Below are 21,641 nucleotides of genomic sequence, written 5' to 3'. Positions count from 1 at the left end.
CCATCCTGAAGCAGCAGACCTGACAGAAAGATTCCATGACCTTTTGAAGACATGTACCAGCGAGGTTGCAGGAACCTTGAAAACTGGGACAGGTTTCTCCAGAAGGCAATATATGCTTTGAGTCAGCATCCAATATATGGTACAGTTTCTCCAATAGCCAGAATCCATGGGTCCAGGAATCAGGGGATGGAAAAGGGAACAGTTCCACTCACTATCACCCCTAGTGACCCTCTAGGTAAAACCTCGCTTCCTGTTTCTGTGACCTTAAGTTCTGCTGGCCTAGAAGTTTTGGTTCCAGAGGCAGGGAGAGCTCCTGCTAGGGGCCACAACAAGCATTCCACTAAGCTGGAAGCTCAGGTTTCCTCCTGGCCACTTTGGGCTTCCAATGCCATTAAGTCAACTGGCTAAGAAAGGCAGAAGTGTTAGGAGGGGTGATTGATTCAGACTATCCTGGGGAAATTAGATGGCTTCTCCACAATGGAAGAAAGAAACTTTATGTTGGTGTGCAGAAGACCCTTTAGGGTGTCTCTTGGTGCTACTATGACCTGTGATTAAAGTCAATGGGAAAATATAATAATCTAATCCAGGCAGAAGGATAGAGGGGTGGAGGAAATAACAGAATGGGAGTAGTGGAAGGCGGTTATAAATACCAGCTAGGTGGCCAGTTGCAGAAATGAGGGTTATAACTGACATGAGTGCTTTTGGTGTGTTTTGTTAAGAATGTGTTTCTACAGCTATATTCCTTTTCATGTGACATAACATCAATTAAGAGAATATCAGTGCTTGTTATACTTAAGTTTTGAGATATTAAAACAATGTCCATAAAGGGACATTGCCATCCACTCTACGATTTATAATTTTATAACCACATTTGTGGTTGTGCATGGGATGGCTAAATCATGTTAGGCATGATCACAGCTTGATTAAATATGTAATTCACTTGCAGTTGTATGTGGGACAGTTATATTAGTGAAATTATGACCTTGGTGACTGTTTTCATTTGGAAATCAAGGGTGGCATAAAGAGATATGATTGCGTGTTGAGTTGACAAGGGGTGGATTTATGATGGCTACTTTTGGTGGTCAACTTGACAGCATCTGGAATTAACTAAAATGCCAACAGTTGGGCACACCTGTGAGAGACTTTTCTCCTAATTAAATAATTTGAAGTGGGACAGGCCATACCTGGTGGCAGCCTATATAAAGGACACGGAAGAAGAAAGCGCTTTGCCAGTTCCGTCTCACTCTGGTTGCCAACTCCACTCCTTCTCTGGCAGTAGAGCCTACGTCTTTGGGATTCTGTCGTATGCTGAGGACCACACAGACATCCAGTCTAATCCACTAAACTTCTAGATTTTTGGACTCTCCAGTGGTAAGCAGCCATTGTTGGACTAGCAGGACCACAGTCTGCAAGCGCTCGCACTCGTTCGTGTTTCTCTCTCTCTCTCTCTCTCTCTCTCTCTCTCTCTTTTCCAGGAGGACAGCAGCCAGGACAAAAAAAGAGTTACTATTATATGGAAGTTAATAAGAAAAGACTAGAAATGATGCTTTAGCCTAGGACAACAGAATAATAAAATTACTTGTCAGACGTTTGATTCACATTAACTCCTCATGGCAAGTCAGGCATTGCCTCCCGCTCACAGACCAGAAGGCACAAGTCTAGGGCAGGTGGTTCTAACCCCTGCCTGAGAGTTCACAGTTGCAGAGTGGCCCAATCTGCTTTACACAGGTCTTATGACTCGACTCTGACACCCCAGAAGAACGGGGGGTCATGGCATTTAAGAAACACTAAGTGCTTCTTAGCAGGCAGCACTGGCTTCCGAGGCACAGAATCCTGCCCTCCTGGAGCTCACAGGCAGCCAGAGGGACAGGGACAGAGGCTTGCACAACAAACCAGAGGTGCATTGGAGTGAGAGCTGTGGGGATGCTGAGGAGGGTGAGGAGCATGGCCCAGTCAGGAGCTTGGCACAGTGTTCAAGAATGACCTCTAACACGGCGCCCTCTAGGTAGAGACAGGAGACAGCACAGACAAGCCTCTACAGGCGTGTGCTCGGCATGTCCAAGGGACGGTCCCCAGAGACTCTAGAACTTAGTGGCTTGAGCTCTGGGAACCAAAGTGCAGAGGAGTATGGCAATGTCTAACAAAACAAACACTAATCCTAACAGCATCGCTGGTGACTAGAAAGGCTTTGCTTCTCACTCACTCAAACAGAAAGAGCTCGAATGGGTGTTCAGCAGGGAAGTGACATGCTGCATATGCTTAGGGACACCCGCTGAGGAGAGAGCGTGGAGCAACAAGATGAAAGCTGAGTAGTGGTCTGGGAAGTCTGGGCCTTGGCCAGGAGGTCACAGAGGAGGCTACATGGCTTCTCACTGGGGCACTGTAAGACATGAACAGAGGCGTGTGCAAGGCCGATGCTGAGGCCTCAGGTCTAAGGAACCTAAAGGGAAGTGTGGACTGAGGAGGAGCAGGTGGGGAGGTGACGGAGAAGGGCTTGGACATGTGACCCTTGGGTCGCAGTGGGACGGCTCCTGATTAGCTACGGAAATCTGGATACCATCCGCAGAACCATGCCGTCACCCAGAAATGGCTCTCAATGGGCCATGTCATCATGATTAGATAAGCAATTGATATTAACATATGGCAGGATGGGGAATTTACATATTCTCTAATACACATGACCATTTTGTACCAAAAAGCCCCTCTCCCAGTTTTCACCGATTCTTTGGACATCTCATGTCATGTGTGGATCATCTTTGGAGGGCTATTGCCTCCCTTAATGTCATACAGGAAGATGAGGAATTTGCCTCACAACTCTCAGACGCCTTGACTTCTCTAAGAGCATAACCCTCACAGTGAAAGGGGAAGATGCACTCTTGGAATGTCCTGAGAGCATCCAGCATTTCTCTCGCTTGGCAGCATCCTTCATGATGTGCTGGTGCCCTTGGGAGTTCCATGGGGCCTTTGTACAGCCATGCGTGGGCATTGCAGATAGAGAGAAATACGGGGCACTTAATACCTCCCTTTTATGCACACTCACGTTACCACATTGGTTTTTCAAATGCCTACTTGCGGTTAGCAATACTGTCAATGAATTCCATCCTAGTACAGAAAAGAAGGGCTACGAGTTCATGGGAAGAACTGTAACGCAGAGTAAGAGGGGAAAAGCTGAGCTCAGACTCAGGCCTGTCCTCTGTTAGATGCCAAGGGGATAAGGAGGAGGGAGGGAATAAGAGAGAATGCAATCCTTGGTGGGGGGCATTATCAACCCTGTAGACAAGTTCTGCAAGGGTCAGGATGGTTATGTATGACCCTGACTCCATCTAGGGCGAGCCAGAGCACCCAGTTAGGCCAGGACAGCTGGCCTCAAGTGCTGCATTAAACCTCTCACATGGTCCTTCCCCCCGCCCCCCGGGAGAATCCCACTGTCCTCTACTCACTCCATCCCTTAGGTCAAGACTTGCTGTTTCTCTGGGTCCCCTCTTCAGGAGTCGATGGGGTTTGCTAATTGCCCTCTTCATCCCTGCCTCACAGGACATTGGGCATCCTCACAGCCCTGCCCTGAAAGTCTGTACCTTACTAAGCCGAGACTCGAAGGCCAGCGAGGTTGAAGACTTGGAGCTCTTCATGCCAGAAGGGGTCCCAGGGAGGGGCCGAGTGCGATCAGGACCATGGCTGCCTGCTTTGGCAACTGGACTCCAGGGCTTGGTGGCACTCCGCATGATGTCCTTCTCTCTGTAGAAGGGTAAAAAGGAAAGCACATGTCTCCAAAACTATACTTGTGAGTGATATGATAAAGCTTTACAAACTCCATTCACCAAGCTCATAGTTGCTACCTCAGGAGTGATAGGGTTCAGCCAGGTACAGAACACTCTATTCCTAAGATGCTACCTTTGCATGCTGCTTGTTTTCACACCTCTGCACAGGTGTTTACCAATTTATTAAAATACATATGCAATATGATTAATACTCTGAGATCACTTTCCAGCAAATGATAGCTTATTCTTGTCACAGACACCTAACAGATTTCTGTGTTACAACCACACATCTGTAAGCACACTCATGCACACACACACCCACTCCAGCAGCCTGTATTAATATATAAATGCCTACTTCCAAGGCATAGCAGTGCACACCTTTAATCCCAGCCCTTGGGAGGCAGAGGCAGGCAGATTTCTGTGAGTTCAAAGCCAGCCTGGTCTACAAAGTGAGTCCAGGACAGCCAGGCTCTGGTCTCTGTTACATAGAAAACCTGGCCTCAAAAACAAAACAAAACAAAACAAAACAAAGACAAAAACAAGTAAAAACAAACAAACAAGGGGCAGATTGCAGGTAAAGACCTAGGAGAAAACTGAATACAGAGACAGAAGAGTGGGCATCCCAGGTCCAGCCAGCAACTGTCATTGTCATTCATGATCACTTTCATCCTCCAAGCCTTAGCCTCTGTTGTCAACAGTATCACAAGGCTGACTGTCTCTGCCTAGCCTTGTGGGCTCTGGTATGGCACAGGCATCTAAACCACAGGGCTCCATCCTTTCAAAGAACACCCACAGGTGACAAGCGATTCCAGCAGGCATGGGACACAAGGCTCTGATTAACCACCCTTCAGGGGTGATGGCTGGTAGAAGGAACGGAAGGGTCTCTGCCTCACGGCATCCCACGGCCCCTGGATAAACCACACACTGCTCTGGAGCCCAGCTCTGTCCTTTTCCTGACCAGAAGAAACCATTTCAACAGACAACATCTGTCTCTCCAAGAGTCACCCAGTTCCTCTTTCTGCTTAAGCGAAGTGATTAGACCCCTAGATACGTGTGCCCTGTTTAGCTGGTGCGTTCTATAGCTATGTAAGCGTGGCTAATGACAAAATCCTTTGTTAGAGATTTGGCAGCACTGGTCAAGCTTGTGCATGGCATAAATAAAGCCCTGGGTCCCAGCCCTGGCACTGCCAAAAGCATATTCATGTACACACGCACACAAACACACACACATGCACACACACGCTTGAATTCATTATTGGTAAAAGAAAAAGGACTACCACTTGCTTCCCACACTTTTTCTTGAAGTCAGGACACATGACTTCAGTTTCATGACTTGCTCAGAACCTCCTCAGTCTCAGCTTGGTTCCGGGTCTTGTGATTTCTTAAAAATTCAGTATTAAGAAAAGCGGCTCACTGCCAATGTATTTTACTGATATTTAGCGCTGATTATTTTTCCTTCTCAACTCATGTTTTCCGTTCTGGTTTCCACAGCAACAGTGAAAAAAATCCTTAGGTTAAGACCTGTGCAGTGACTAATTTCATTAATACTCTCTTGATATAGAACGAGCTAACACAGCCTGACTACAAGCTAACCAGGACCCTGTTGGGCTGACTCATGGAGCGCATTTCAGCGAAGTATCCACTTAGCCAACATCCCATCTCATGCTATTGGAACTACTTAGAAATGGCCGGTGTAGGGCTCACTTTATGACAGCCTTAGGTATATGCTTTGCTTCCCTAAACCTGACTACTTAGCTTAGCATGCCAGTGCCCTGTGTCTACTTCCCAGAACACTATGAAGATAGAAACAGTGGGGAAAGGATGAACGTTTTCCCTGTCAACCATTTTTCTTGACATTTTAAGAGGATCCAATCAGCTAATCAACCTTATCCAAATTTAAATATATAAGCTCAGTTCTTAATTTCTGGTAAAAAAATCTAAGGGGCTCGATGGAGTTTTAACTTTTTTCCCCTTCAGTCAGCAGGTCACTCGCTCTGCTGCTTCTCCTGTCACTTTTTGCCACCTCACCTTCTCTACTCCCCTCAAATGTTCTGAATCTGATAACGTTATTCACAGGTGCGGCATCCACTCTCTGAGAGTCTGTCATTCTCCTCTCACCGCCCTCTTCACTGGACTCCGCCCTTCCGTACTCTCCCACCTGCTAACCTCTTTCCTGCCAGTTCCAGCTTTCAGAATTCAAGATGCTCCATCATGAATCAGTAACGTCTTGCCCACAGTACCCAAGAAGAGTCATTCCCAGCGATGAGGGCAGGATATCTAGACAGGTCCACCATTCTTGTCCTCGGGCACAAGCCAACAATGCCTTTGGTCTTGCCCTGGCTAGAGGCCAGAAATGCCAGACGGGGGCTCTGGCTCTTGGTCTGGTTTCTCATTTTACGCAACCTGAGTGAACCTAGAAACCATATGTGAGGTTAGAGTCCAACTGTGAAGCATCCAGACACCCATGGGCAGGCCAGCTGGACTGACCAGCTCATCTCCCCATGCATCTTCTGCTCTGAGTGCTACAAGAAGGGCTTAGCTGCTCGATGATACCCCAGATTCTGGGACCTCTCTCCTGGTATACAGGAGCTCTGCCTTCCTTTTTCCTCTCAAGCACCCACCTAAAATCCTATACTAACACGGCTTCCTAAACTCATCCACCCATTGTCTGTGAATTCCATCCTGAGTTCTTGAGAACAGGGACCCAGAAGCCACTGGCTTGGGTAGCTCTGCTTCTCATCGGTTTTGTCTGGTACCTTAACTCTACAAACTAGGCACATGGTAGCTGGGAAATTCTCCACCACTTTTAAGGCCCCCCCACTTCTCTCTGTCTCACAAGTAGGGCAAGTGCCAGATAGGACGTCCACGAATGACTTCTCAGCATCAGCATAGAGAAGTGACTCAGCACACAGGATCAAAACAGTCACAGCAAGAAGGAAGGAAGATGGGTCCCTGTGCTGTCAGACAGATAGGGCAGCCATGCCTTTCCACTTTGACTAGAAGGTACTGGCGAATGCCCCCATGTGAATGATCTCAGTCCTGGGAAGTGTTGCCCTGTGCTACAGTCTGAGTATTGGGGTATTCCTCAAATTCACACGATGAAACCAAATCCCTGGCATGGTACTCTTAGGGAGTGAAACGTCTGGGAGAAAGTTGGGCCAGGAATGCAGAACCCTTACAGAAATGACCTGAGGGAATATTTTTGTCCTTCTATCAATTGGAGCCACAATCACAAGGTGACACCATGAACCAGACAGAGGGCTCCCATTAGACATTGAATCTGCTGGCCCGAATCTCAGATTTTTGAGCTTCCACAACTTCAAGCTATAGCTCTCCCTTGTTCATAAGGCACCCATTTTAGCTCTAACAAGCTAAACATTTCCATCGTATAGAAGAGGGAATTTCCTTGGACTCAGGGAAGTCAAGCAACTTGCCTAGGTCACAGAACTCATCTGCGGCCAAGGCTGAGACCAGGTTGGAAGGCCATCCAGATAATCCCCGCCCATGTGAGAAATAAGAGCGTTGAGCATCAACCCTGCTCCTGGCTCCCTGCTGACTGGGAGCCTGGGCGTGTCTGAACTCTATGCCTCTTAGCATCAGGTGGAGTAGAGGCACCAGAGAGCATTACAAGTGGCAACAGAAGATCCTTGGCAAACAGGAGCTGCCTTCTGTCAATTATGCCAGTCCCAGTCAGGGCACTTCTTATTAGCTTGACAATACACAGCCGCGGATCCATTAAATCTTCAGAACAGGAGGCTGCCAGATACACCAGGCAAATGTCCTTCCTGTACACAGAACAGCCTGTTTTCATCTGAAAATGTGGGCACAGGGACGCAGAGAGGGAAATAAACCTTGCAGTCTTTGGATCACTTTTAGACAATCTGGGCTGCCACAAGATAAACATAGGTGAGCACACTCGCTGACTAATGCTTCTCTCCAGGGTGTGAGCTAGGGACGGAAAATGAATAGGTGGCCTCTGGCCAAGCACAGGGGAACAAGAAGGGAGAAAAAAAGTCTCTAGCCTTAATTCTCTGATTTCTTAAACTCCTCATAAGCAATACAAAGGGGCCCAATCGATTACAGGTGAATCTAGGAACTTACTGGAGAGAAAGGATGGGAGATGGAAGGAAGGTCTTCCCAGGGGTGTTTTCTTTTTAAAATTTCAAGCATTTTATGTTGATGCCCCGCTTCACTCCTGTTCAGAGCAGTGTATGACTTACATTTAAACCGTCCCCCACGAACGACACAGCATAAAGTAGTAAAGAGAGAAGGAGGAGGGAGGGAAGGAGGAGAGGAAGCGGGCCATGACAGTGTATTTTAGGAATACACAGAGGCATGGTGTCCCAGCAAAGGTTTAGAAACTGTGTTCTTCCTGCCCATGCTGCTGTTATCTGGGGATCTTATTTTTATTTCCCTTTTAAGGCAAGAAAACTGGAAGGTGACTAGGAAACCATTCTGGATGAACAGAAGATAATGAGTCTCCAAGAGTGGGAGGGCATTCAGGTCTCAGCTGCAAACACAATAAGCAGTAGGAAGCAGCAAGCTAAAGAAAGCATTCAATCTGGAGAACCAGGAAAATAGGAGTGAGCACATAGTTCAATTACCATGGGACCCGGCAGGAAGTGCAGCGCCAGGGATACGCAGGCTGAAAATATCTAGCCAAAGACTAGTAGGACAGTATTTCTTTTGCTCCAGACACTTGGATGGGCCAGTTGCAGGCCTGGGATAACTCCACCCGTAGGGGACACAAGGCATTCACAAAGGCACACCTCAGGGTGCTGCTGCATAGAGACTAGAGGTGCCACTAGGCATCCTGCCCACCAAAGGAGTCCTGGGACAATGAAACATCTAGGTCAAAATATCAGCAATGCTGTGGGGGTCATGGGGTCTTGGACAGGGACCTGCTGAGCTTCCCCTGGAACACGGGAACTGTTAACTGCCCTCACATTTCAGCCATGGACACAGGAAATGCTTCCAAATGATTATTTCCTGTGGCTTGGAGATGAAAGAAGCCGTCCAGCAGCTTCGAATTCCTCCGCAGTCAGCAGGGAAAAGAAAAGATTTCCACATTGCGTCACAAGAGAAGCTGCAAACCAGGACTCACTGGTCCCATCCTCGGACAAAAGCTACGTGGGAACAACTGGAGTCCTGGCGTATCACAGACTTGGAAAGAAATGATGTCAGGGACTCAGAATCAAGGCGCTCTGCCAAGGGCGGGAACCACAACTAACAGAGACTGGGCACAACCGGGAAAGAGAAACCAAGGCAAGGGACGGTCATGAATACGAAATGCAGGTGGTGGGGCGGAGGCTGTAATCTGCGGCTATACTGAGATCAAGTGCTCAGAAGCGCCGCTGGTCTGGGGAGCCCTTCTGGCTCCAAAGCTGAACCAAGAAGCCGGCAGCCTGTGGGGTGGAGTGACCACTAATGGGCAGCTATTTCCTTACTTATCCTGTAGCTCCACGTCGGAGACTTGAAGGGAATGAGCCAACGCTGCAGGGAAAGGGAGGTGGAAACACGATCCCTCCGGAGCCCTTTCTTTGGGAGCAGTTTTAAAGAACACATACATGGCAGAAGAACAAAGTGAGGGGAAGAAGGCAGGGAGCCGGAGGCTTTCATGCCTACTCAGGCTGAAGCATCCTGAGTCATATTTGTTCTGTCCTGGTCTGAGGCATCTGGCGCAGGCCTCCACCTCTGCCTGGAATGCCTGCTGGGAAAGAGTTGAGCTGACAGGAATGAGGGAAGGGCAAAGCTTGTAGAACCCTCGGGCTATTATCCTCCTCACTGTTAGCCTGGGGCCACATTGGAGGAGGAGCTAAGGCCAGAGGGAGCTGGACCAGGACCCAGAAGAGGTGAACGCACTGCAGGAGAAAACCTAACCCACCACCTACATGCAGAGGATGCTGCTGGGGGTGGGGGGGACGACCCTCGAGCTATTTCTCCCCTTCCCACGGGGTGCTAGAGAGGCTAGTATGTGAGCCCAGTGTCTCTGGTGGCCCTGCCTGGCACAAACACAGGAAACTAAGGACACCCGCCCAGCTCCCTTGGCTGGTTCACTTAAATACTACCTTCCAAAATGAACTTAAGTCTACTCCCTCTAGAATCTGTTTCTCCAGCCACAAGGGTCTTCTAGGGGCTCATAGGTAGTCTGTCTCCTTATCCCCCTGGCCACCAGATGTATAAACTTACCCTGAGGTTTCTCCCACGGGGCCCTCCTGTCTCCCACAAGCTTTAGCAGAGTCCTGAACAGATCCTCATAACTGGACTTGCTCCCAACTTCCCTGTCTGCCTTCAGTACTATATTGCTTCCAGCCATCCAGACTCAACCCTCAGCATCATTTTGGACTCTTTTCCTAGGCTCTCATTTCTCTAATCCACAATTGGCCACATGGGCAGATCAGGCCCCGGCCCTGTTTCTGAAAGGCCCTTGTACCCAGCACAAACCTGCATCCACACACCACTCTTCCCTCTGTGGATTCCCACCAGGCTTCTGCAGGTTTGTTTGGGATTGGTCACTTTCTCCTAAGAACCGTCCACCTACCCTAGTGTTTACCAACCAGGAGCCAGTTCAATGGCAAGCATATCCTTGTATTATCTCTCATGTTCCCGACTCCCATGCCAAGCAGCCACTGACATCTAGGGTTTACAGATCACCACTAAGGAACAAGAAGGTAGCTAACGCCTGAGGCAGGCCAGACAGTGCCACCTGCCCCCTGTGCACCCAGTCCTGGGCCGCTGCTCCCCCCCATTCACTCTCTTAGTCCCTTTCTAGGTATTACAGTAAATACCTCACAGGGCTGGGTATGCAGCTCAGGTGTGGAGCGGTTCCCTGGTATATACGAGACACAGGATTTAAGGCCCAACACTGAAGAGGGGAGAAAGGAAAACTTACAACAGTTAATTAATGGGAACTTGCATCTGTGAGGGCATTCACAGACACAGGGCACATCTGGAAAGCGAGAGAAGGGAGAGCCTTCTGAAGGGCAGCACCCTCCAATAGGCTGGGAGCCTGATGGAACAGAAGTGGATAAAGGAGGGAGCCTCCAAGGAAGACACTCTCACTACCTCATTCTCTCTGCCTGCCTCCCACCCACCAGGAGGGCAACCAACCATGCCTGGAACCACTGACACCGTGATCCACAATAACCCCTTCCTCTCTGTCCTAAGCAGGGTTACTGTTGCTGCCATGAAACACCATGGTCACTGAGACTTGGGGAGGAAAGGGTTTATTTCAGCTTATACTTCCAGGTGATAATCCCTCACAGAGGGATTACAGAACAGGAACTCAAGCAGGGAAGAAACCTGGAGGAAAGTGCTGATTGATGCTGAGGCCATGGAGGGGTGCTCTTACTGGCCTGCTCAGCCTGCTTTCTTATAGAACCCAGGACTACCAGCCCAGGCACCCCATCCACAGGCCTGGGCCCTCCCACATCAATCACTAGTTAAGAAAATGCTCTGCAGGCTTGCCCACAGCCCAATCTTATGGAGGCATTTTCTCAGTTTAGGTCCCCTCCTCTCAGGTGACTCTAGCCTGTGACAACTTGACATAAAATTACCCAGCACACTCTCTTCAATTGTTTACCTCAGGTGTTTTGTCACAGTAATGGAAAATCTAGCAAGCTCACAAGTGGCTTGGGGGTGCTGTTCAGCTGTAGAGTGTATGCTTACCATGTATATCCAAGACCCTCAAGACCCTGGGTTCAAGCCCCAGCAAAGATACACACACACACACACACACACACACACACACACACACACACACTCCACAAACTATATTGTGTCACATCCTACACAGAACATGCTGATCTCTCACTTCTCATTGCATTTGGAATAAAAAGCCAAGTCCTGTGTCATGACCCCCAGGTCTCAGACTGTGTCTAGTTCTCCACTTGGGCCCCAGTGTTAGCCCCTGCTCACTCCACTTCAGCCAAACAAGTTGCTTCAGCTCCTTCAGACACCTGCTCTGTCCAAGTAAACCCTGTGCCTGCTGCTCCCCCTGTGCCTGCTGCTCTCTCTGTGCCTGCTGCTCCCTCTGTGCCTGCTGCTCCCTCTGTGCCCGCTGCTCCCCCTGTGCCCGCTGCTCCCCCTGTGCCTGCTGCTCCCCCTGTGCCTGCTGCTCCCTCTGTGCCTGCTGCTCCCCCTGTGCCTGCTGCTCCCTCTGTGCCTGCTGCTGCTCCCTCTGTGCCTGCTGTTCTCTGTGTGTGAATGTCCCCCGGATACTCACATGCAGGGCTGCTCATCCTGTGTCCCATCTCTGTTTAAGAACACTTCCTCTTGGAGGCTCTAGAATAGTTGTCCCACCCAGCTGGCAGTCCCTGGCTTATCTCTTCAAAGCTTTTATCAACAAACCGTGCCTACTGCTGCCATCTGTTACTTGTCATTGATCACCTCTCACTGTGTCACTGTGACCTCCCCTCCAATGACATGGTGCTAATTCACACACACACACACACACACACACACACACCATCACATGGTGCTAATTCTCTGGTTATATATGGAAGGTCTGTGTGTTGAAGGCCCCATCTCTAGCCTGCATTCCTACTAGGACGTGGTGAAACCGTTCTGAAAAACCAAGCCACTGTGGATATTGTGACTTCAGCCCCTCCCGCCTCTCTCTTTGCTTCCTGGACACTATAAATGGATGGCTCCTCTGCCATTTGCTCCTAGAATGCTGGGCTGAGCTGCCACAGGCCCAAAAGTAACAGGACCACACCATCAGGGACTAAAAGAGGACCCGCAGGTAAGTGTTTCCTGATCTCACCCAACCAAACTCCAGAAGGCGCCCAGATCCCACCACAGGGCCCTGCAATAGGTGAGTCATTTCGTCAGTGCAGAATAAAAGGCATGAGCAAGTCTCTTCTGAAAGAGGAAAGGACCTGCTCAAGAAAGTCTATAACAATCACCCAGAAAAGGGCCCCAAACTGCTCTAAGAACAAGAAGCCACCGCTCAAGATACAGGGTGTTTCAGCACCATCACCAACACTAAGATTCATGTCGACACACAACCCTTTACATCATAAAACTTAATTTCATCAACTCACGGTGGCAAGATGGCTCAGAGGGTAAGGACACCTTCCACCGAGACCGACAACCTGGCTTTGATACCTGGGTCCCACAGGATGGAAGGAAAGAAAGCAACGCCTCAGACTTGTCAACGGACCTTCACAGTCTGTGCTACCTCCCACGACACACGAATAAACAAAAGCAACAAAAATACTCCAAGGAACTAGTCCCCAAAGTTATTCCATGCCAAATCTCTAAAAAACTAGCCACTGTTACATATGATATCAACAGTGGTTTATGGAGCCTTAAAAGTTCTTTTTAAAATTACATTTTATATGATGTATGTGTAAGTCCATGCCACAGTGCACACATGGTGGTCTGAAGGCAACTTGTAGGGATCTATTCTCTTCTTTTTTAAAAGATTTATTTATTTTATGTATGTGAGTACACTGTAGCTGTCTTCAGACACACCAGAAGAGGGCATCAGATCTCATTACAGATGGTTATGATCCACCATGTGGTTGCTGGGATTTGAACTCAGGACCCCTGGAAGAGCAGTCGGTGCTCTTAACCACTGAGCCATCGCTCCAGTGCCCTATTCTCTTTTTCCATCGTGTGGATCCCAGGGACCAAAGTCAGGTTCTCAGGCTTGGTCAAAGGTGTCTACCTGCTGAGCAACCTTGCTGGCCCAGTTTGTGGTGGTAATAACCAGATGTCTCAACAGGAATACAATGGATGAATTTATGTAAGCAGATGCTTCCAAATGCGGCAACTAGTGGTAACCAAAAATTTATGAAACCAGTAATTCAGAGATTCAAGTCTACGTATTCAATCTTCCACCCATATTTTTCTTTATTCCCGAGACCCCTGTGTGAGCTGGGGAGAGAGGTGTGGCTTCTACAGCAGCAGGCCAATTCTGTCACTTTTTGGGTATTTCCTCTAGAAACAATGCCAGGACCGCGAGGCACACTGCCCCTCCCACCCAGAAAAACTTCTGTGCCCTCCACCTCCACAAGAACTGCCGACACTCAAGAGGTGAGAGACAAACTCTGCCCACTGCTCTGCTGAATTAGACCCTCTGTGAAAATACAACAAAAGCCTATGAGAGGCAAAGCCACCTCCATGACCGCACCTACTAGTTCCCTCTCCCTTCGGCCTTCACTAAGAAATTAACTTATAGTCAGGTATGGTGGTGCACCCTTTCATCCCTGTACTTAGGAGGCAAAAGCAGGTGGATCTCTGTGAGTTCAAGGACAGCCTGGTGTACAAAGTGAGTCCAGGACAGCCAGAGTTACATAGTGAGCTCCAAGGCAACTAGAACCACATAGGGGGACCCGTCTCAAAGAGGGGGAGGAGGAGGAGGAGGAAGAAGTGGAGAAGAAGGAGGAGGAAGAGGAAGAAAAGGAGAGAAGGAGGGAGGAAAAGAGAGAGAGAGAAAAAATGAGAAACTTACTTCTTTTTAAATTCAAATGTCAAATGCTGGCATTGTCCAGAAATTTTTAACAGGCTTATTTATAAATGCTACAAAGCTGAACTGTTGAAATGAGCTCTTTGAAACACTTTGACTTACAATAATGCTTTACATCCTGCATTTATATTAAAAATTACCACACAAATGACAACAGAGACACTGACAATACCTGATTCTTGTCCCTTATTTTTCCAGTTGCAATTGTATACTTAGGTACCCTTTGACCCCATGGAAAAGCATCTAACATTCAGGACTACCGAAAACAGGAAGAAGGGGATTTAAAGTTTTTATTTTATTTATTTTTTGAGATTGAAATGTTTCCCCTCATAGTAGACTCTAAAGTGTATGTGTGCCACATGCTAGCTGGTATGTTCTAGAATAATTGTTCCATTTTTAGCATGGCTAGAACACAGTCTGGTATCCTCAAAGAGTCTAATCAGACAGGCTCACCTGCCTCCTGCTCCAGTAGCTGCACTCGGTGGGCTTCTCGGAGTGCCACAGCATCAGGCATCCACTGCTTCTGTCTTTCCCCACTGCCTCTCTGACAATGGGAAGCCATCAGCAGTTCCACAAACCATGCCTGTCTCATGCTAGATACATTGCAAACGAAGGTCACGAGTTCAAAAAAAAAAAAAATCAAGACTGTCCTCATACATCAAGGAAACAGGACACTGAAGAAGCATGCCACCCAAACCCACACTGTGTTGTTGTTTGAGACAGGGTCACACTATATAGCCCAGGCTGACCTCAAAATCACTATCTTCCCAGGGTGTGGTGGCCCATGCCTTTATTCTTTATTTCCAGCACTAAGGAGGCAGAGGCAGGGGACATCTCAGTGAATTTCATGCTAGTCAGGGCTATACACAGTGGAACTGTCGATAGATAGGTAGATAGATAGATAGATAGATAGATAGATAGATAGATAGATAGATAGATGAGAGAGAGAGAGAGAGAGAGAGAGAGAGAGAGAGATCTTCTCGCCTCTGGAATGCCAAGATTATAGGTGTGAACCACTATACCCAGCTTCAACCCCTCCAGATTCAGAGAGCTGGTGTCAACTGCATCAATACAAGCTCCACAGGTCACAGGATGAGACATCCTCCAATGGCTCATTCATTCTGATATTTTAACCATGACTACCTCTCTTTCCCCTGAAGATACATGCTCAGTTCTGCTAACCTCACCGCTCATCCTTATCTTACATCAAATGCAGGCTGAGGACGCCCAGGAGGGGTTTCACTGAACAGATGCCAACGATAACCTGATTGCCGGCTCTGCGTGTGTGTTTTCATACATGCAAGCTCATGGAATAGTAGGTATATTGGGAGAAGATATGCAATCAAATAAGGCTGAGCACGTTAAAACTCAGAACCTCCAGGGAAAGAACGAGAGCCTCCTGCTCCAGGACAGCCATTTCCTGGACATGATGCCTTCTGAGTCCTACAGTCCCTAACACAATTATGAAGGACTCCTATCAGGTGGGGACAAATCTTCAATGGCATTTCAGTATGTGGCAAAACAGCCCAAGGTCCTATAAGCTTGAAGAGCTAAGCATATAAGGTGTCAGTTGAACCCCTGCCACATGGAATGCTGTGGTCCAGGTGTCAGGGAGTCTGTCTGTCCATCTGTGAGGCTGCAAGGCTTCCTAGGAGCGCTCTCAATGTAGGATTAGAGAGGGAGGTAGGAACTGGGGTGCAAGACACTGAAAGAGCTATTTCCTCAGGAAAGTCAGCCTCCTCCCAGCATGCTCCCCGTGCCTCCTGGGACTCCTTGACAACTGAGCTCCAACACCTTGAAGCTACAAGGGACCATGGTGGTAACAGTTACACTGCCCAAGGGATGGAGGTAACACACCTGGGGTTGGCTGTGGGGTACCTACAGGGCTGTATACAGCAGGACCCCAGGAAATGTGCTGTCTGGGAACAAAAGCCATGCGGTGCCTGTGTGGTATTTAACGTCACTCCTGGGATCAACCTTGAACAGCAAGGGAAGGCAGAATATAGCAGGAGCCTTTAAAGACGTGGAGAACCCTGGGACCTCATGTACACCTACATTGTCACCATGGTGCCCCAAGTGTCAAGGATACCCACCACTCACTCCGTGGTGAACAGTGAAAGTCCAGCCCGCACGCACACATAGGGCTGTGGGTGGCTGCCACTTCTCAGAGCATGGCGTCCTGGGTTTCTTTATTGTTGCTGGATTAACTGAAATCGGCGACACAGCTATTTCATTTTGTTCGCACATTCCTGAACTCCTTTCTTTCTAACCCACGGGCTTTAGCTATCGCCCCAGAGTGCCAGCTGGCTAATGGAAGCAACTGCTGTGCTTTGTGGGGTAATGTATTCAGTGCCTGCATTACACCCCATCTCAGCAGCAAACGCTTCTCAGGTTGTGTTCTAAATACGTACAAAACCCACGCATCGAGGACCGACTCTTTTGGCTGCTCCCAGATTACCTGGCTGTAACCCACTCTCTGCACCATCTTCAAAAGTAATTCTATATGGAGACAATGAGTACAGCATCCGCTACATGATCTGTCCCTAGAGTGGATCACAAAGTTATATAACAGCCCTGCTTCCTAAGGGTGGGCTTGTGATGAAGAATCACATCTGACCATCCATGGGTCTCTCCAAAAGCCACCAGCTCTTTACTTCAAAGTAAAGAAGACACCAAGTGCTCCATATGTGGCCCTGGCTCTCTTCTGTCTACTCCTGCCAGTCTCTTGGCACACAGAACCCAGGCACAGCCACTGCAGGGAAACAATTACTCAGACCCCTTAACCCTAAGGCCACTTAAACCCTAGAACAATAGGCTTCTCTTCCTTGCATCCTTTTTCCTAACTCCCTTCTCTGGGGAACAGTCCTTAGACAACAAGTCCTAACAGCACCTTGTGCCTAAGGTCCCCAGCCACCCCTTCACCTCAGTAAAGTCCCTACCACAGCCCAGATGCCCTGGAGAGACTGACTCATAGGTGGTCTGCCTTCTGAGTCCAGCTTCTGCACCACATTTTAAAGATGGATCACAGATGGGGCTGGGGATTTAGCTCAGTGGTAGAGTGCTTACCTAGGAAGCGCAAGGCCCTGGGTTCGGTCCCCAGCTCCGAAAAAAAGAACAAAAAAAAAAAAAAAAAAAAGATGGATCACAGATTGAAACTTGAAATCTAAGACCGAAAAGAATCTGATAGAGTGGGACAAAGTCTTTGTGACTGTGAGTTAGACAAAGATTCTAAGTACATGTCCTTTGGTATGAGGCCAAATGCATGATTGGTAAAATAAAATCTAGGACCCTCCCAGTGCCCAGGAGTCCAAAGTTACATTGACAGCATAGTGAAGTCAGCCTGGGCTACATGATATCCTGTTTCAAAATACCAAAATAAACAAACAAACAACCCCAAGCAAGGCAAAAACAAAAATCTAAAATAAAACCTGTAGATTGGAATTTATCAAATATAAACCTCTGTTCTTCAAAAGATGCTGCTACGAAACTAAAAGCCACAGAACACAAAAGGCACTTGAGTTTTAGAAAAAAGCTCATGAGGTATAACCAAAAAAATAAGAGCCACAACTTTAACAGCAACATGAACATTTCAAGAAAACGTGAACAAGTCCTTCAACAACAAATATATCTGGCTTAGGGTGTTGTTTGTTTCTTTGTTTGAAGACAGGGTCTCTCTGTGTAGTCTTGGCTGTCCCGGAACTCACTCTGTAAACCAGGCTGGCCTCAAAGTCACAGAGAGTCTCCTGTCTCTGCTTCCTGGGTGCTAGGATTAGGAGCATGCTTCAATGGAAGATGAAAGGTCCGGTCCTAGAAGAACACAACAGCTTGTTGGCTGGATCCTTTCGCCTGTTTAGAGAGCATTCTGGGACTACCTCACGTACCTCAGGCACTGTAGTGGGCATCAGGGCAAAGGCTAGGCGAGGTCAGTCCCACCCCTCCCACCTGGGTTCATGGTCCAACAGAAAACACAGACTGTCAAAAAAGGGAAGCGCTTACCCAAGAAGGGACACACTCAAGTCAGGAGGGAAAGGCTGTGGGTGACATCCTCTGTGGTGGGGGAATAGCAGCATCAGAGAAGGAGACACACATCAGGAAGTGGGAAGCAAGCAGGTGGGGCTCATTGCTGCCTGTAGACATCAGGAGACCATGCTCACTACCTCATCTGCCCTGGTCCTGCCAGAGGGACACAGTCCTCCTCACAGATAGTCCACAAGACCATCAAATCACACAACAGCACAAGCAGGTTCAGCACTCCCCATGCAGGGTCATTCTCTACAAGGTTCCAGTATTATGTGATGCCATCAGGAAAGGACCTTAGAGCCTCGGGGGCCTGAGAACTCCAGAGGTCCTTACAATGCTGGACTCAGTGGACACATACAACCTAAGAGTCTCTCCCAAGATTCTCCGCCTTTAATCTCCCCTTTCTCTCCCTCCCTACCTCCCCTGCATCCTGTAGGTTGACATCTATATACAGGTGAGGGTTGGCACAGTTAGGTGAAGGTCATGATTGGACAGTAAAAAAATAAGGCAGGACAAAGCTATTGTTAAGGTGGGAGAAAGAGGAAAGAAGGAGAATCAAGATGGAGACAGAGGATGACCCAGATCCGGGTGGTCTTGAATGGCCCTAGGTAGTTATGCATATTTTTTAAGGGATGGATTTCTATAGGTAAATTTATCTTATCTAAGTGGGTGGTTTGTATCCTTATCAACTGGTTGCGAGTTTATCGTGTGGATGTATTGTGGGTTGAGAATTTAACATATAAATCTGATTGTTGGGTTGCAGTTTGTTGAGTCTGGATTTTACCGGGTAGCTGGAACTGGAAAATTCATGGCTAGGGGAGAGCCTCTGGGAGAGATACTAACCAGAGATAAACTATGGTTAGTTCCATATGCCTCCCACCCCGTGCCGGAACTAACTCTAGGGACCAGCGTGGTAAGGTGCCACGCTGAACGCCAGGGTCTGAAAGTACTTGGGGGCAGCATGGAGCCGCTAAGATAAAAGTGCCCCGCAGTGCCACGTGGCCCTGGGTGCTGGCACCAGCATGGGATAAAAGGTTATCCTTTTCTAATATTTACTGCAGCAACTTCCCCCGAGGGAAGGGTGGGAAAGCTACTCATCTTCTTTTCTGAAGCAGAGGTGGCTATTTCAGGCCCTCCCAGGTCTCACGGGAGGAGGTTGTTACTGCAGCAACCAGGTATGACTTCCACGCAGACCTGCCTCGGGGGACCCCTGCTCCCCAAGTTGTAAGGAATTACTGACTTAACCTCGTGCACTCGCAGAATTACACAGAATTAATAGGTGTCCCCATGTCTCTCTTTCTGCTATCTCTCTGGCGGCACAGTCAATGTCTCAGCCTAATACATTTCCTTCCTCCTTATAAACAGCTCTGTGACCGAGCCTACCCCACCTCTAGCGTTCCCAACAGGGCGTTTTAAATTTTAATTGTTACGTTTGGCTTCATTTCACTCTCCTTGTTTCCGTCTGTTAATAGTGTGGGCTGAGGGGACTGCACAAGTCCTGATGGCTGGCACTGGTAACTGCGAGAAGAGGAATTATAACTAAGTTTTGTAGTTGAGGAAAAGAAAAGATGAGATCAGAAGAACTGGAGGGGTGGGATCAGCATGAGGTAAAGGGACTGCATGTCGGAGAGTCTCCAGTAAAGATGCATTCACTCTGCAGGTGCGTCCCAGAATAGCCACAGCTTCATGTCCCTCCTCTGTAACTCTCCACATGTCCCCCTCAGGGTGACTACATAGCGACACTCGTAGTAGCTGATGAGACTCTTCATCATGGCCATGGGCTCCTTATCTCCCCAGGCATGATGCTGCCTGGTGTACACTAGGTACTGGTGTCTGCAAGGTATGCTATAGTCTGCATGCATCCTCCAGAGATCTGTGTGCTAGAAGCTTGGTCCCCAGTATGATGGCATTGATGCAGCAGGACCTGCAGGCAGTAAGTCTACTGAGTCATTTTGCTCAATGGTCACAGTATCAAACTAGCCTCCAAATTTGTATCTCTATATTAGCGCAGCTGCCAGATCTCATTGGCGAAGTCTCTCTGTACAGTGGATGATGGTCAACACAGAAACGCACAATCACCAGAGTATAGAGAATAAATGTCAGGGGAGTGAGTATCCACAAATGGGATCACCACAGACTGAGAAGACTCTAAGAGCGCCCAAGACTGAGGTCAGGGGGCAAGAAGGGCAGAGTCTTCTGGATGGGACAGGACCTCTGCACTCATGAGTTGATGGTGGCTGTGGTTGTCTGCACCAGACCTACATAAGATCAAATCAGTCAACATCCGAGGGTGCAGTGGGAAGGTGGTGTAGCCCACCCCGGTGAGGAGTCATATAGACAGCTGGCTGTGACTTCGGTAGGAAGGAGAACGTCTTCTCTTTAAGGGTATAGACTATGCTAGGTTGAGGATGCTCCAGTGAGTGGCCCCACACAGGAGTGTGTAAGCAGCACAAATGGAACTTGATTCGATAGTTGTTTGTTTGTTTTTGTTTTTACAGAATTAAAGCTGGCCAGGAACTGAAGGCTTTATTCTTAGCACTGGGGAAGCAGAGGCAGGTAGGATCTACGTGAGCCAACCTGGTCTACCAGGCAAATTCTGAGCCAGCCAAAGCTAAACAGTGAGACCCTGTCTTTAATAATAATAATAATAATAATAATAATAATAATAATAATAATAATAATGATGACGGAAATTTAAGACATTTTAGGGAGGTGGAACCTGACAGGAAACTGGCCAGGAGGTTGGAGGCGCCCCCTTCACAAGCGATAAACATAATACTCCTGAGACTGTTGTCAGCTCAGGCAAGAATAGATTGTTATAAAAAGAACACTCTCGTAGGAGCGCCCTCCATGAGGCCATCTACCATGCTGTCATCCCGCTAGACTGCCCTCAGCCTAGGCTGCACACATGGGCTGCACATCTTGTTCTTCTGCCTCCGAAACTGTGAGCTAAGAACTGCTATTTTACGGATAAAGTACTTGGTGTCCCGCCTTCTGTTATAGCAACAAAAAAGGATTAAGAAACCGGATAAAGAGTTATTTTGAACCTCAGGTGGCAGCTTTTAAGAGAAGAGATAAAATACGAGTGACTCTAGGGTACCGCTGAGCTCGGTAGGCAGTTACCACATTAAGCCTGGGAACAGGAGCAGGGCAGGGAAGAGACCAGCATGCATCACTCCAGCAACCTGTCCTCCAGTGCTTGGTGTTCTGCTTTCTCAACAAGTTCCGTGCGGCTGCTTCTATAACCCAATTCAGGCGTCCCCTGCCTCCCAGATGCTTGCTGATGCTAATATCTGTCACCTACTTTCCCAACTCCAGGCTTCTACATCTGGGATCCTGTTCCCAAGAATCTTCTCGCCCGTGGGTCTGAGAAATTTCCTGAATATCTA

General features: G+C 48.2%; 1 protein-coding gene across 4 annotated transcripts in view; it reads right to left on the bottom strand.

Moving 5' to 3' along the window:
* Positions 1 to 21,641, bottom strand: part of Specc1 (sperm antigen with calponin homology and coiled-coil domains 1) — a 273,961-nt gene that overhangs the window by 197,356 nt on the left and 54,964 nt on the right. For all 4 annotated transcript variants that reach the window (XM_063269013.1, NM_001039017.1, XM_063269014.1 and 1 more), the window contains exon 2: positions 3,576 to 3,735. In XM_063269013.1, the coding sequence (XP_063125083.1) occupies positions 3,576 to 3,722 (147 nt within the window). In that variant the 5' untranslated portion in view covers positions 3,723 to 3,735. The remainder of the gene's footprint in view (positions 1 to 3,575; positions 3,736 to 21,641) is intronic.

The sequence above is a fragment of the Rattus norvegicus genome, chromosome 10 (genome assembly GCF_036323735.1).
Source record: "Rattus norvegicus strain BN/NHsdMcwi chromosome 10, GRCr8, whole genome shotgun sequence".
NCBI lineage: Eukaryota > Metazoa > Chordata > Mammalia > Rodentia > Muridae > Rattus > Rattus norvegicus.
This window is presented reverse-complemented; position numbering and strand designations above follow the sequence as displayed.